This window comes from Lampetra fluviatilis, chromosome 19, assembly GCF_964198595.1.
Source record: "Lampetra fluviatilis chromosome 19, kcLamFluv1.1, whole genome shotgun sequence".
NCBI lineage: Eukaryota > Metazoa > Chordata > Hyperoartia > Petromyzontiformes > Petromyzontidae > Lampetra > Lampetra fluviatilis.
Window position 1 is genome coordinate 12223689 of NC_136293.1, and position 16753 is coordinate 12240441.

Sequence of the window (16753 nt, forward strand, 5' to 3'; positions counted from 1 at the left end):
ATGGCAAATGTCACGTGTCACCCCCTCTTATGGGTGGTGGGTTTTACTCCGGGTTCTCCGGTTTCCTGCCACAAGAAGCCAAACACTCATTGATGGAATTTGGCCAAACGTCTCAGTGTAGTAGGGCCCTCCAGAAACAAAACAAACTTGAAACTCAGTGAAGCTTCCCAAGATAAAATGCATTGCAGTATTTTATTTCAACGTGCCGATAACACGTCAAACGCAACAATATATGTCACGTGTTCAACTGCGATATTTTCAGTTTATTTGCCAATCTGTTAATTGGTACAGGCCTCCACACATCATGTTGGCCTTGTTTGACCATACTTCACCACGCTGGTTAGCGTGAGTCGGTGAGAGCGTATATTATAATTATTCCCACCACTGGAAATGAGAAAAATCGCTCCTTTCACACATGTACATATAAACACACACACACGAAGTACACGTACACAGAGACACACAATTATTTGATTTCCAAATCTGTTTCTTTTCTATTTACTGCTGTTCATTGGACCAAATATATTGTATTTATTCAATGTATAGTACAAACTGAAAAATAAAGAAATATATACTTGGAAACAATAATGAGTATGCTCCCATACAGCAGAAAAGTAGTGCTAATTGAATAAACAGATATTGCCTTAACTTACCATTACATCGCCTAAGTACAATAACGTCTGCGTTGGAAACCAAGCAATTGTGACACCCTAGCACCCCAAACACCTCCACAGCGCCTCCAAAACACCCGACCACGTGCGCGAATCACCAACCTGCACGGGGACAACGCCACGCGGCTCCTTCACAGGTGGAGGTGGGGGGGTTAGGGACCCGCGACTTTTCACAACGGGGGGGGGGAGAGTCGAGCGGCTGGGGTGGGGTGGGTGGATTGGGGGGTCCGTCCCGTCCCGAGGGCGGGGTGGGCCGTGTGGGGGCTAAGGCAGGACGCGCCGGCCACCCACCCCCCCTCTCTCAGGCCACCCCCCTCCCCCGCCTTGGGTTGGGAAGAGCTGAAAAGCCCGAGGAGAGGGCGATCCCCGTCACAGTCGCGGGCAGCACCACGAGCACGCGAGCCATGGCGGAGTCACTGCGACGTCTCGCCAACAGCGGCGCGTACGGAGCCCTGCAGGAGAGGCTGGACTCCTGGCAAGGCGACTACCACGTGAGCTCTTCAGAGTCTTGACTTGGTGTCCTCTATACACACACACACGCGCGCGCACGTATATATACTGCATGCACGGCGAGCGAGAGCGATGTTGTTATAACTGTCGTGCTGTGTATGTGATGGATGAGAAGTCCCTCTCAGCTCATGGCTTCTATGGGTCCATATTTTTAGAGACTATACCTCCATAGCAGTTATGATGAGTATGACGATTTTTGACACGCTCAATACCAGCCAATGTATGCAGTGATTGATGTATAGACGCTGTCGCCTCGACATACCTGGTTTTCAGCCTGAGGACGGCTGCTAGCGTTGTGGCCGAAACGTCGTGAGAATTGTTTTATTATGTTTTATTTTTATTATTTTATTACTTCCCTTCTACGTGACTTTACCGAAAGAACCAAGAAGATGAATCCCTGCAGTCACGAAAGCTTTAAATCGAAAAATATATATGCCTTTTATATGGCAAAAGTCGAGTCGAAATTTCTTGCAAATGAGATTATCCTGGTCTCTCTCCTGCTAAACTAAATAAACGCGACTTGATAGACTTACAGCTGTTGTAGTGACAGCTGTAAGTGCATTGTGATGTTGCGTATGTCGCCACTGCACAATGGTATTTTGTTTGCCTTCAAATATAAAGTGTGTGTACATATAAAGTGTGTGTATAAATATAAAGTGTGTGTATAAATACACGTTGACGTTTCGGACAGTGGCCCTGATCATTGGTGAAGATCCACAGCATAGTTTCTCCGAGGTTGTACTTCATGTGAACGTATCGTGGTGTTTTGCGTGTATGGATAAGAGATGTGTAATTATATTCGATGTTCAGAGTGCAGACTTCACTGTCTGTGAGCTCGCAAATAGCCTATTAACATCATTCAATGGTTTTTACAGCCCGAAGTAAATTCTAATAGGACCGTGTAAAACCTGTTTGCCACAAACTCTTTGCAGGGTTATATCATGTATTGTTTCTTTGCACTCTGAATCCATAAAACACAACTCGAGCCTGGCATTACGGTTTTTTTACATAACAACTGTTGTTCAATTGATTACGTGGGAAATGCAGTCCTCTGTAGGAAACATATACCGTTCTGAAGCAGTGACAAGGGTTGATTATACATCATGACTCTTTTACTGAAACATTATCGCGTGAAAATGTCATAGAAAATTCTCGATCACGATTCAAGGCATGTTATTTCGCTCCAATGCATTTTTTATTATAACTCCAGTTCATTGTATCCCCTTCTAATAATTTCCGAAAATGTTATGGCTACATCTCATTAAACTACACACGTTATATTTTTATTTAAAGCTTTCGTGACTGCAGAGATTCATATTATTGGTTCTTTCGGTAAAGTCACGTAGAAGGGAAATAATAAAATAATAAAACATTTATTGCTGTGGATTTCACACCTGATGATGATTGCTTGTGTTGCAGTCGAAACGTCGTGATAATTTTTTTGTTTTATATTTTTATTATTGCATGATTTCCTTTCTACGTGACTTTACCGAAAGAACCAAGAATTCACGTTATCTCAAATGAGCCCAGACCTACGTTTAAAAAGCAATGTGCATTGGGGATTGATTCATGTATTTCCCCCTCGTTAGAAATTCCACATACAAGTAGAACTATCCAATACATTCCAAACAGGATACACTTTAGCAACATCTTTAAACCATTGACGAAGCTCTCTCGAGTATAGATTTAAAATGTACAATTGTAATCGAAATGACAGCGATTGATCTCGATGGACAAGTAGGGTTGGTGGCTAACTTGCTTGTCGACAGTGCGACGAACTCAAGTTGGTTTCCCAGGAGGGAGACAAACGCGGCTGGGATTCCACAAAGTTTGGTTCGTGAGCCCGTGGCAACAGCGCCGAGAAGTGATTATAGAAATGCAGCGATGCATTGCTTTTTGATATAAAGGCCACCTTTATTTACACTTTAAAGGATGTGGCCGCCTGTTGCCACGGCAAGTCACTACGGACGCTAGTTGCCCAGAGTTACTGGCAGAAGAGAATAAAAACATTCCGCAGCAGCGCGGGGCGCTGGTGCGGACACGCGGGGTCGACTGCCTTCCCCTCCCAGCCAGCCAGCCAGCCCGTGCGTGTGTGTGTGTGCGTGTATGTATGTGCGTGTGTATGTGTGTGCGTGTGTGTGCGCGCGTATGTGTATGTGTGGGTATATGTGTGGATGTGTGCGTGTATGTGTGTATGTGTGCGTGTGTGTGTATGTATGTGTGCGTGTGTGTGTGCGTGCGTGTGTGTGCGTCTGTGCGTGCGTGTGTGCAGAGTGCAGGCGTGTCCCAACAAGCGGGAACGCTGCACTCTCGACCCCCAGCCCTGATAGATGATGTTGTACACACAGCGCCACAAACCCACCCCCCCTTAGCCAGCCACCAAACCAACACACTCACCCATCATCGACCCACCCACCAACCAAGCAATATGCCATCAAGCTACAAACTAACAACATCCATCAACCCACCCACCCACCAAACACGGTGCCTCCAACCCACCATCAGCCAGCCACCAAACCACTCGCCCATCATCAACCCACCCACCTCCCAACCAAGCAATATCCCACCAAACGACAAACCAAGGCTCTTTGGTTCTTTCGGTAAAGTCACGTAGGTGGAAAAATAATAGAGTGGTGATCTATTATTTGTCTACCTACGTGACTTTACCGAAAGAACCAACGAGTATGGATTCCTGCAGTCACGAGAGCTTCAAATCAAGATACAAACCAAGAGATCCATCAACCCGCTTTCCCACCCACGAAACGTCCACACCTCGCCATCCACGAACCAGCACACACCACCTCTCCGCCAAGCAACAACAACGCCACCACCAGCAACAACAACCGACCTACTCACCTACAGTAATCTCAGCAATCCACCACCAACCCATCCACCGCCAAACATAACCTAGCCACCTACACATCACCAACCCACCTTCACTGCCCACCAACCACAAAAACACGAAACGGAAACCTGTCCAGCACCAACTAGACCCAAACCATCCACTCATCGCCAAGCCGCGACAGAAATAAGTACATAAATAACCTGGCGTTTCCACTTCATGGGCACGTTGCTAACTGCAAATTTAAGTTCGAAGGTCGTTGCCAGTTTGCGGAGTGTTTTTAAAGTGGCGGCTGACGACGATCCTCGCTCCCTCCCTCTCCACCGTGGCGCCGAGGCACGGGGACGCCGCATGCCTGGAGCTGTGAAAGGAGCCGAGCAGAATATGATAACACATTTAGGCAGTGTTAATGAGAGACGTGGTATGTGTTTGGTTACATTTACTGCATATATGGCAAATACGCACACAGGGTTGTCTAAATGCAAAACACATTTCACCGACTTACAGCTTGGACTGGAGCACCAGTTAACTTGGGTATGTGCTTGCTAAGTCCTTCCGGGCGTTCAGCCAGTTTTTACTCCACGCGACTTCAATTCGCCAACGGACAATTGTAACAAAAAGGTTTAAGACAAGCCGTGCTCAACTCCAGATCTGGCTCGCCGAGCAAATGCCCGGTTGCCTAACGGCCCCGTCAAACCCTTGCTGACTTACACCTCGGAATAAAACCAGAGCAAGCGTTGTGTGCGTCTTGGTGCCGAGCAGCGAGCGGCAGTCACCAGAGGTCGTAAACGGGTTTTGATTCCTTACCCGTACCCGGCCGCACCAGGGTTGCAAACAGGTACCCATACCCGGCCGTATCCGTACCTGATTGCGACCTCTGGGATGAAGCCATATTGCAGGCGCGGGTGGGTTGATTCTAGGAACTTGAATTGTGAGAAGAGACAAGACGTTGGGAAATGAGTGACAAACAGTTACTCACCAGTGACTCACGGCCTACCGGTACCTGTACCCGGCCGCACCAGGGTCGCAAACGGGTACCCGTACCCGGCCGGGTACGGGTAGCCGGGTATCGGGTAGGGTACGGGTATCGGGTACCCGGTTGCGACCTCTGGCAGTCACGCAGCAGGATGACCTGGCGTGCCGTGCCCAATGATGTGACCCGGCGTGCCCGATGCGCTGTGTGTGTGCGCTGTGCGTGCAGCTGAACACCTGCAACGAGAACCTGAGCCGCTGCTGTGAGCTCATCGAGATGACTTCGAAGGTGCAAAACCAGCTGTTTAACATCATGAGCAGCACGGCCAACAGGGGTACGTTACTCAAGAGTCAACGAGCACGCAGCCACCGCCCACTGCCATCGCGAGCACCCACCTCGGCATATATAAATTAAGATATCCCGGCCATAATTCACTTATTGATTCAAACAATGGATTTTTTTAAATTACACTATTCACCCTTGTCTTTGCTCAATGTTTCTTTATTCAATCGACGGTGTAAGTTGAGATTTGGTGACACTAGTAAGATGAACTGTGGGGAGAGGAACAGGCATGGCCAAGTCGTCAGCGCATGCACCATTGTCGTCTGTACATCGGCAGAACCTATCAACGGTTAGCCAGCCACACACGCCGTGTACATAGTGCACACAGCATGTACACTGCCAGCAGACCAGTCGCAGAGCATGTTGGATCCCAGCTTGTGGTGGTCCCACCTCCATGCAGAACAGTGTGGCGACAACACTGAGCCTCTCTCTCCTAGGCCAACCACTTCATACTTGACTATTAGACTTCAAGAAGGGGGGGAGGGGGCATGGTTTAGATTTCAGCCTGGGGTATAAGGCCCCCCCCCCCCCCCCCCAATGCTACAGAGCTGCCAAGACGTCAACACGGAATATTCGTGACCGTGCTGCGTGGATCTCTCCCCTAGGTGGGCCCACAGCTGGCGCGGAAACCATCAAGTCCCGCTTCCTGCCGTGGTTGAGCAGCAGCTTCACCGTCTCCCCGTGTGTGTCGCCCGACACCAGCCTCACCCTCATCCGGGTAACGGGCCCTGTCAGCTGTCGACACCACACAGCCGTGAACACAGCTGGGGGTGATTGTGAATGAGCTAAAGATAAAGAATGAATGGCAGGGGAGGGTAAATATGGTGCAACCTCGCTGCCGTATGCTTACTAAGCGTGGCGTTGTGGGCCATGTAGTTTTCTTCAACAAGGGCTGAATTACTGGGGTAACAAGTTTCATTTGAGTTTGCAACTTTGTTTGAAATACTTTAGAAATCGTTGCAAATGCAATTTCACTGTGATTGGGTGAATGAGGTCACATGGGACATCATGGCAATGCCATGCCACGTTTTGGGGTCATTATTTGATTCAATTATAAAATTATTGTTTCCTTTTCACCATTTTGTTTGTTGTTTCAAATTCTGCATCGCTTGTCCAGCGCGCGCAGCATTAGCCTAACATTAGTTACATTTGCATACAATTTGCATAGATTGTAAACAGTTGATTCGTATACGCACAATTCATTTTATGAATTGACGCATCACATCTCGGTAAATCTTCAGGGCTTGCTGCCTCCCCACCTATCAAAACTTAGCGCCTTCAGGACAGCAGCATGCTATAAGAATGGCGTGATTAAAATATGTTCGAAAGATTTAATTTTTACTATTTGAAACTCTTCATTTTACCAGGTATGGTGCACTGAGCTTTGTAGCTCTTTTTCAGAAGCTACCTGGCCACAAATGATAGCTCAGTGAAGTGGCTTGTCACGTAGAAATTTTGTCACAGCCAAATACTCAAAACACTTGTCTATAAATGTGGAGGGAAAACCCAGCGGACTCGGAGGAAAATCCACGCGACCATGAGCAGAAAATGCAGCTCCAAATATACAGGTGTCGGGTCAAGATCGAACCCACGACCTCCTGCATACCAGACGAGGGAGTTAACATCTCCTAGCCACCGTGATGATGATGAGAGAGAGAGACACGCAAACTCCAAATAAACAGCAGGCGTCAGGGTCGAGATCGAACCCACGACCTCCTGTATACCAGACGAAGGAGTTAACATCTCCTAGCCACCGTGATGATGATGAGAGAGAGACGCCACAAACTCCAAATATACAGCAGGCGTCAGGGTCGGGATCGAACCCACGGCCTCCTGCATACCAGGCGAGGGAGTTAACATCTCCTAGCCACCGTGATGATGATGAGAGATTGAGAGACACGCAAACTCCAAATATACAGCAGGCGTCAAGGTCGGGATCGAACCCACGACCTCCTGCATGCCAGGCGAGGGAGTCAACATCTCCTAGCCACCGACTCTAACCACCGGCGGGTGTCTCGTGCTCAGGAGGCGGCAGAGAAGGAGCGACAGCTGCAAGACCTGAGCACGCGCCACATGCGGGAGGTCGGGTCACTGGAGTCGGAGCTGCAGACCACGCACCAGGCGCTGAGCAACGCCAAGCACCGGTAAGCTGCCGCTCTGCGCCATCCGGGGCGTGGTGGCGCATGCACCGTGATTTGTGTGCAAGGGTTGGCGGCAGTGTTAACCCTTTCCCGTTCTGAGACGTCTGCAAGTTGTAGGGGGGGGGGGGTCCAGTTCACCGCTGAATCTCGGAACGCGCAAGCGGCTCGGCGTTAGTTTTATTTAGAGAAGCGTAGCACCGTTGTTTTTAAAGACACTGTACCCACCCCGCAGAGAAGTTCAGAGAAGTGTAGCGACACGACCGCACTATGGTAACTGGCGCCAAATTGTGCCATGCCCTCCCACATGGCCTTGTGACAGCCCGGCACATCTTACGACCTGACATACCGATAAAGTTGTTTTATTTTTTCTTCCGTACACGTATGTCATCGGGATGGGAAAGAGTTAATAATCACCAGTCAATCGGTCGTAAGTGAATATATCTAATAACATTACGAAATTACTTTTTAGCAAGCGTCTTTATGATGATTTTCGTCCACTCGGTCATTCGTAGAACTAAAAAAGAAACACTGTTTACGAATATTTTCGTCACTAACTTTGTTAAAAAAAATAACAACACTGGTTGGTAGATCACACACAGGTTTAAAAAAAACTCTCAAAACCCACGGGGGGCTGTAATATGGCCAGAAACACAGCAGGACAGTGAGTGGGTTTGTGAACCCGTCTGTGTGGACGTTTGAGTGTTATTGCCCTCATTTAGGCACGTGTCACACTGGTTGTCGGCTTTCTATAAAACAATTCAAATGCGTTCAGGTTTTATGGTACATGCCATGTAGATTTAAATACAGTTAATAAAATATACAACAAATATTCGTCAACTGTGTTTTACTATTTAATTTGTCCAAATGTGTTTAATCCATAACGTACTTTGAGCATGGGCACATACATGCCATAAAATTGTCACGAATTAAACAAACATATTTTTTTATACCCGCTTTTCAATGCCCGTATCGCGATTCTTTAAGAATCGACATTAATCGGCAGATCAATACTTCGGCACACGGCTAACGAATTGTGAATAATGGACGTTGGTCAAACTAATCTAAACGTAACATTGTGGAGTCGTAACTGAACAAGAAGAGACTCAAGTGGCATGGCAAATAAAATCATTCACCTTTTGACGGAAGCATCGCTCGATTTCCTCTAGGTTGCAAGAGACGACCTATGACCTCGAAGATGCAAAGACCAAGTCGGCTACCACCCTCCTGGCTACTGAGGAGGAGATCCTTCAGCTGAGGGCCGAGTAAGGGTCTCTCGGCTCACACTGACGGACGGGAAAATGCGGCTCTGTTGGTCACTGGAGGCTTCGTCTGGACCAAATGCTCACTCAAAACATTGAACTCTCAATCACATCCACTGTTAACACATGCACAGGTCCAGGGTTTCCGACAGAAAAATATATGCTGGGTATCATGGTTATCTCGATACCCCCGGCATTTTTAGCTACGGCCAAGATACACCCGCGATATATCTTTGACAAAAATCGGGGTACCTTTGAGTTCACGTTTTTCTCCTTTCAATAAGGAGACAAAATCCTGATTATGCAGACGATGGAACCAATGAACACAGAGGAGGGCACACACAGGAGGCTCAGTACTGAGTCAGTAGCCAGTGGCTGAATAGATGTAATACAAACATGATATATGGTAGTTAAAGTTTGTCAGCACTACGTACAAGCGTGGCACCAGTATTTAATTATATAATTAGCTAATTATGGGTCACTGCATCTCGAAGCAATAATCCCTTGGAAACATTTGCTAGGAGGACAACCCGAATATCCAAAGTGTGACCACACCCCAAATTTCCAGGGTAAACAATTAACTATCATCTTTTACCATGGACGTGTGTGCGTGCGTGTTGCGTGCGTGTGTGTGTGTCAGCCTGCAAGCGGCCCGCGAGGAGGCCGAGGTGAACCGGCGCGAGCGCGAGGACAGCGAGAGGCAGGCGCGGTACCTGCAGGCCGAGATGGCGACGCTGCAGCAGGAGAAGGCGCGCCTGCTGGAGCGCATGTCGTACGTCGATCGCGCTGCGTCCATCGCGCTCCCCGTTCTCTCTCTCCACACGCTCTTCCCCCACTGTCGGTCATGTTCACAGGAGTCAGATTAAAACAAAAGTTTTTACACTTTGGTACAAAGTGCAAAGCTGCCCGTTGATTCAAAGTTGTAGAGCTCCAGGTGTTTGCTATCGTTCAGTGCTGAACACTAGCTGCTTCCCAGCAATTCCCTATCACTTTAGGTCAATGCGTTGAACCCATAATCCTTTAAAAAAATGTAGGTGGGGGTGTGATAACCGAATGTTGATGGAGGCAAGAAAGGCACGTGGGAGTCTTGGGTGGACTAAGTGTGACAATTTATGTGCATAGCCTCGTTTAAAAAAAACAAAAAGTTGCATCGAAATAATAAATGTCATGACCAAAGTAAAATTGTCTCCCTGCGAGATAACGAGCAATGGGGCGACATTAATCACCCTCGGTGGTGGTGATTCCGTCTTGCCATTGTGGGGTAAAATTCTGCCCAAAAGGGGCAACCATTGGTGGTGTTATTCTCGTAAAGCGCCCCTCGCTTTACCGAGTGACAGGCCGCGTCCACCGGGATTTTAAATTGATGCCTTGGCCAGACAGTGCCTTCAAATGTCCTCACGTGTTCTGACCCAAGCACCAAAAAAAAATGCGATGAAATTAAATTCGCACAAAAGAGAAATTCCATTTTCAGCAAATTAGATAATGTATGGATTACGTAATGCTTTCTGAAAAGGGGCTGCCCTTGGAAGAATTTCATAGTAGTTAGCTGTTAGAGACAAACGGGATTGTATTCTTTTCAAATAGTCCTGTTTACTCTGGATCTTGGCTTCACGTTTTTGGGCAAACCTTTCATCAATATGGGTGGTTTTCAAATGGGTGAGTCACTAAAAGCAACAGTTTGGTTCACACTAGATCATCGACATGAGCATTATAGTGCCCTTAGTTAGCGAAGAAGCTAACGAACGGACAAGACTAGTTCACGCATGCATTTTTTTTTACCTCGGTGGGAACGCTACAAAATTTGTACAACACCAAAAAAACCGAAACCTTCTTTTTGTGCCCATCCATTGTTGTCGCCGCCACTTCAGGGGATGGCTCTCGACGCCGTGCCGCGGCCGCAGCCCTTCGCCTCGCCGCAGCACGTCCCCGATCCGCTGCTCCTCGCCGGTCCGGAGCTCCTCGCCCATCCGGAGCTGCTCCCCGATCCGCAGCTGCACGCCGACGCGCGCGCGCCTCACCAACGCGTCGCGCCAAACCCGCCTCGTGGCTCGATTCAACTCCATCTACGCGGGCGACCGGCTGGACGCGCAGAGCCTGCTGCTGCGTTACCACGATGACGTGGAGACCGTGCAGCGCATCATTTTCATCGCCACTGTGGTGCGTGCACTGCTGTGTCCCGTGTGTGCTGGACTTCTGTTGCAGCGGAAGTGACCAATCGTGATGAAATCGGACGTGCGATTAGCCTTGGTGGTAGCCAAACGTGCTCTGTCCCCCACCTCCACTTCTTCCTCCGCTCTCCTCCCTTGAACTGCTTTTTGTGTTCAGTTTGTCGTTCTTCCCCCGCACCTCCGCTGAGCACTATTGGCTACGTGCGTACATGCAGGAAAAGGTGACGCAGATTGAACCATGAATCTCCACCATCGTCAGTTCTCACTGTCATCATCATCATCAGTTGTACCACTTGCCGTTTTTGCATGATTGGTGTGATGTCAGATGTTTCAGATATCACGTGAATTAGTTTTAAGACAGTCCTGCTCTGGTACAATTTGGGAAAACAGATGTCTGGTAACTTTACACAGGCAAAGCCCCGCGTGCATGAGATGAGAACACAAACTCCGTGCATTCCTATCAACTCTCCCGATGTAACCGTCACGCTTTGCAAATTCTGGATTCACTACAAAAACGTCTCCCCCAAACTCTTCATTGTTGCAGGCAGCAGCAGCAGCAAAGTGGTTAGCGCACCGCAATACAAACCCGGCGACGCAAGTTCGATCCCTTCCCACGGCTAGCAGTGGCGTAAAACCGCCCCTGGTCCTCACCTCGTCGGTTGACGAAGACTTATTTAATGAGTTTCCAATGCAGAGCATAAACATCAGCACTGGGGGAGACAAAGGTGGCCAGGCGCTGCCCAAACCACCCCCCTCGTGCGCCGTGCCTGCCTTCATAGGCGCTGCTCGCCAACAGTGCCTTGCCCCAACAGTCTGTTCAAGGCTGCACGAGGAATCCTTTTTTTTGTTTCCCCCACCCCATCCACAGGAGTCGTTCCGTGCAGCCAAGGCCGCCTTCCGCGAGCTGCGTCTGCGCACACGCAAGGCGCTCGCGTCGACGCACGCGGGGCCCGAGAGCATGGAGGAAGCCGTGCTGGACTACATCGTCCGCAACCTGGACCTCTACGACGTGCAGAGCAGCGTGGCCGTACGTCGGCTCGCAAAACCACACCGCCGCCCCGAGTGCACCGTGACAGGGCTGTGGCCCTGTTTTCAGAGGACCGCAGCCTGTCCCGCTAATCATTCGTTTAAGAGCACAGCAATCCCTCGCCAACCGCTGGGGTTAGGTTTCTGAAAAAGGCCGTGGTAGGCAAATCCGCGGTGGGCGAGGCGTTGCTGCATTCAGACACAGCGTGAAAGGCGACTTCTAGAGGGCGAAGGCGCAGTCGTGACCATAGGGCGTGTCCCCTCATTGTGCCTCGTATGTCAGACGATGTCACCATGCCACATGTAGAATGTCCTCGTTGTTGACACCACCGACTCAAAAGTTTTACAATGAGACATCTGTATTCCGGTTTCATCCTGCTGTGATCTGTGTGTACACTGTGGTGTGGGTGGCGTGACACAGCCGAATGGTGACAATGAACCGAATCCCAACAATTTCCTCGGAGAGAAAGCAAGTGAATATGAATAAAGGTTTTTTTTAGACCATTACCACTTTGTATAAATAAAATATAGTGCGATAAAATATTTGGCAATTAAAAAAATAATAAACATACGAGTCGTGTGATTGGAAAAGGCATGATTTGTAATGCAATTGGCATGTACGATGAACTTCTTTCGCACCGTACGTCGCCAACCACGCTAAATCGGAGATGCGTAGAGCGATTCCGCCCCCCATCCCATTAAAATCTCCTCTGGCCGTTTTGCCCTTCCGCGTTCTCCCGCGCGCGGCTAGGACGTCATTCGGGAGCTGCACGCCGACCCGCGCATCTCCTTCCCGCCCGAGGTGGAGTTTGCGCTGCTGGCGGGCTTCGTGCGCGAGGTGTGCCGCGTCGCCTTCGAGATGCAGGCGCTGGAGCCCACGCTCGACGTGGCTCTCGCCGTCGAGGGGGAGCTCTACAACGAGCGCAAGTGAGCGGCCCCCCCCCCCTCTCCCTCTCCCTCACCGCGTCGGAGCCACGGTGCTCTTTTGAACTCAAGGGTTCGCGCAGATGGCACAGATGGGAAACGTTACAAACCCAGTACTGTATACGATTACGATTTAAATAGAGCTCAATGCAACGACAAATTCATCTTCTTGGTTCTTTGGGTAAAGTCACGTAGAAGGACAATAATAAAATAATAAAAATAAAACATTTTATTATTTTATTATTTCCCTTCTACGTGACTTTACCGAAAGAACCAAGAAGATGAATCCCTGCAGTCACAAAAGCTTTAAATCGAGTTTATTCTTTCGGTAAAGTCACGTAGGTAGAAATTCTACCTACGTGACTTTACCGAAAGAACAAAAGAGTATGGATTCCTGCAGTCACGAAAGCTTCAAATCAAGATTCATGTTCATTCTGCAAAGCCCGAAACCAAATGCGCTTTTCGGCGACAGCCTGCTTGTGATACCTTGCTAACGGCTATTCCATGTGGTCATTTACCCACAACGAGGATGTTTTATTATTTACTGAAACTTTGTCGGCTATCAGAATGAGAGAAACCCCAGCAGTGATACCAGGGTGTACACATACTCAAGGGTCCACACAGATGACAAACCCACTTACTACCCTACTGGAGTCTCCCAGCAGCCCCCCACAACCCCCCCACCGTTTGTGTTGACTTCCACAAAATCTCTGCGTGACCCACCAACCCTTGCCTCATCCCAAAACGGCTCTGGATTCCAGGCGCGCACCTAAACTGAAACGAAACTACTTTTTATTTTACCAGTTAAGGGCCCGACTTGAGCTATGTAGCCCTTTTGTCGAGAAGCGATCTGGCCATCACAAGTGATAACTCAACAAAGTGGCTTATCGTGTGAACATTTATAGCAGCCAAATTAATCCAAATGGGTGATGTCGATTCTAAAATGTGCATGGAAAACCCGGAGGAGCCGGAGAAATGTTCACACAATCACGGGGAGAGAGACACCGCGAACTCCAAACATACAGCAGCAGCAGGCGTCAGCGTCGGGATCGGACCCACGAGCGCCTGCACACCAGGCGAGGTAGTTAACATCCCGCCACCGTGGGGTGACATACAAAGTTCGAGTAGGCAGGGGAGGCACAACAAAGTCAATGTTAAACTATGAACCAACGTATAATGCTAAACAGAATGAGTGACAGAACTTGGGTGGTCCCGATTACTTTATGTCGAGAATGCTATTGACCAAAGGAAGGGGGGAGCAGTGTTGCAGTGATGTAGAGGCTCGTGCAGCATTTTATAAATCCAGAACCCAGAGTTCGGTTCCCGACCACAGCAGTGGCAAGTAGAATCGAAACCGGTCCAGAACGTTGACGGAAACCCAAACACCTCTGAGTCCACCCCCACCAGCAGCAGCGAGGTCTGCCGTAAGCTTCGTTGTCAGCACGGTCGGCTACGTACGGTGCGAAAGAAGTTCAACATACGTACGTACAGATGTACAAGCGTTGCCGTTCCCCTCCTTTCCCCCGCAGGTACCGGCGCAGCTACGACTCGGAGTTCTCGGCGCCGCTGGTGGCCTGCCACGTGTGGCCCGCGCTCACGGAGGGGGGCAACGTCGCGGCCAAGGGGGAGGTGGTGACACGCCGCGGTGCACTGGTGGGTAGCGGGCGCACGGCGCTCCGCCAACGCCGCCGCCACCGCCGCCGCTGCTGCTCCGCGCTCGCCGTGCGGAGACAGAGGTCTCCCTTTGGGTTGTTCCGTTCCCTCGATGGATTTCTCTCTCACTTTGCTCCGCAGAGCTCTGGCCGACGCTCCCGCAGCAGGAACACGAGCCCGGTCCGCTCGCACTCCCTGAGTCCGCACCGGGTATGGCGATATACCGGCATACGCTCCTCTTTTGCATATCTCGATGTACGAAGACATTGAAGGATGCTAACTAACGTGGTGTAATGACTAGCACGCGCTGGTCTTACATATAATTAGATCAATCTCCCGGTGCGGCAGTTGAAACATTGGGACACGTTTATCAAATCCCCCCCACCCCTGTTCACCCCGGGGTATAAATGGGAACACCACAGTGACTCGATCGGCAAGTCGCGTGTGACGGTGTAAAAATGTAGCTACTCGCACCTCGAACAAGAGGCCTGGCCAGAGTGGAAGAGTCGACTACACACACCCTCTAGGTGGCGTGAGCCAATGTATGGCTACACTTTTGCTCTTTACCTTGACGTCTGTTCAGCGAAATTCCCCCTTACAGCGTGGAGGCTCCCCGACTACACTGGCTTGCTAGCTTGTTTTCTGCTCAGAATAAGTCGGTGGAGTGGTGGCACACTCGTTAGCGCAATGCTCCACGAACCCGGCAACCCGAGTTCAATTGCCGGCCACGGCCAACATCAGTGGCGAGTTATATTGGTACCGGTCCTAAGCCCCCCCCCCCCCCCGAACCAAATTGTACTGACCAGCGTGGTGAAGTATGGTCAAAGGGCTGTGCGTTACGTGTCGATGGGAGGCTCGCCGTGCGTGCTGACAGGGGCTGTGCGGACGTGTTTCCCCACACACAGAGCATGCGCAGTCGGAGTCCGTCACCGATCCGAAGCCTCAGCCCACGTAAGCACCTTCCACTCTCTCAATGCGTGCCTCTTGTGTGCCCCATTCCATGCTGGCTATCACCGACGGTGATTAACACAAGGTCACGTGTTTTTGGGTGACATCTCGAATTTCCCCGCGATTGCGTCTCTAACCAAGCTCTCGCTTGTGCAAATGTCAGTGTGAATGTACCGAGCATAGGTAGGACTCTGGGGGCGAGGGTCAGGCGGGATGTCGCTCACCGACTTGGCAAACAATATACTTTGACGCCCCACTGAAAATGAATGTTGAAAGGGAGGTAGAAGCCCATTGACCTACATTTTTTACAAATTTTTTTAAATTATTATTATGACTGAAATTATGAGTATGTGCCTTATTGAAGCGACATAACATATCTGGTACATTACAAAAGTTAAAAGTGGTCACCACTCATTACACACAAAGCGCTTGCCACAAATGAACCACAATACCTAGCTGAGCTCGTCAAGGAGCATAAACCACCATCACGCAAACTTCGGTCATCCTCGCAGCAGCTTTTGTCTAGCCATCGAACAAAGACGGTCACTGCATCGCTCGCGTTCAGAAGCGCTTCTGCGGTCATCTGAAATGCTCTTCTTTCCGATATTAGGAATCCACTGGAGCTTTGCCCTTTTAGATATAAGTTAAAAACTCATTTCTTTACAACTGCTTTTTGTAGTTTTGTTTGTTGTAGTTTCCCCGCACCTCGAGATTAGCGCGGTCGGCTACGTACGGTATAAAAGATGTTCAACATACACCTGAGGGGGTGGGTTAAACAAAAAACCGGACAAGCATGGCAACAGAATGGCAGCTTAAAGGAGAGAATGCAATAGAGAGGCCGACCACCGGGGGAGATAGAACAATGGGGGTCGTCTAATGTTGAAGAGAAAGATGGATTGTGGCATCCCAGGATCATGGGGGGTGGTGACAGGCTTTTGGGAGGCCTTCATCCAAAAGTAGATAGACCATGGCTGATGTTGATTGGGCAGTACTAATGTAACAGGATTACTCCCCCCCCTCCTCCACAGGTCGCTAATCCCTGGAGGATGTGCAAGCAGCATGGAGCAAGAATAGCAATGTGACAGTCTAGATACACCGTTATGCAACTGAAGAGGGCGCAATTATACTGTGCATAAAATACGTACACTCACAGACACGTGCAGTACACAGATTCACACACACCTACACATACAAATCTATGCATACACACAGAACGCAAACATGTGAAATCACGCACATCCTTCGGCACATGGCAGATCCTCCTTGGAGTCCAACTAAACTGTTGGAGCAAGTGGA

The 16753-nt window shown here is 49.5% G+C and overlaps 1 protein-coding gene across 1 annotated transcript; it reads left to right on the forward strand.

Moving 5' to 3' along the window:
* The first annotated feature begins 1053 nt into the window (after window positions 1–1053).
* Window positions 1054–16576, forward strand: SPATA18 (spermatogenesis associated 18). The gene is made up of 13 exons (XM_078864751.1): window positions 1054–1162; window positions 5225–5330; window positions 5944–6056; window positions 7364–7482; window positions 8646–8741; window positions 9379–9510; window positions 10607–10895; window positions 11775–11933; window positions 12684–12859; window positions 14386–14509; window positions 14651–14719; window positions 15415–15460; window positions 16486–16576. The coding sequence occupies exons 1-13, from the start codon at window positions 1076–1078 to the stop codon at window positions 16491–16493; spliced, it is 1524 nt and encodes a 507-aa protein (XP_078720877.1). The 5' UTR covers window positions 1054–1075; the 3' UTR covers window positions 16494–16576.
* Window positions 16577–16753: the final 177 nt, after the last annotated feature.

Coding starts and splice junctions, on each gene's coding strand:
- SPATA18 (XM_078864751.1), top strand. CDS start 1,076: ATGGCGGAGTCACTGCGACGTCTCGCCAACAGCGGCGCGTACGGAGCC. Junction 9,511..10,606: donor CGCCTGCTGGAGCGCATGTC/GTACGTCGATCG, acceptor CCGCCACTTCAG/GGGATGGCTCTCGACGCCGT. Junction 10,896..11,774: donor TCATTTTCATCGCCACTGTG/GTGCGTGCACTG, acceptor CCCCATCCACAG/GAGTCGTTCCGTGCAGCCAA.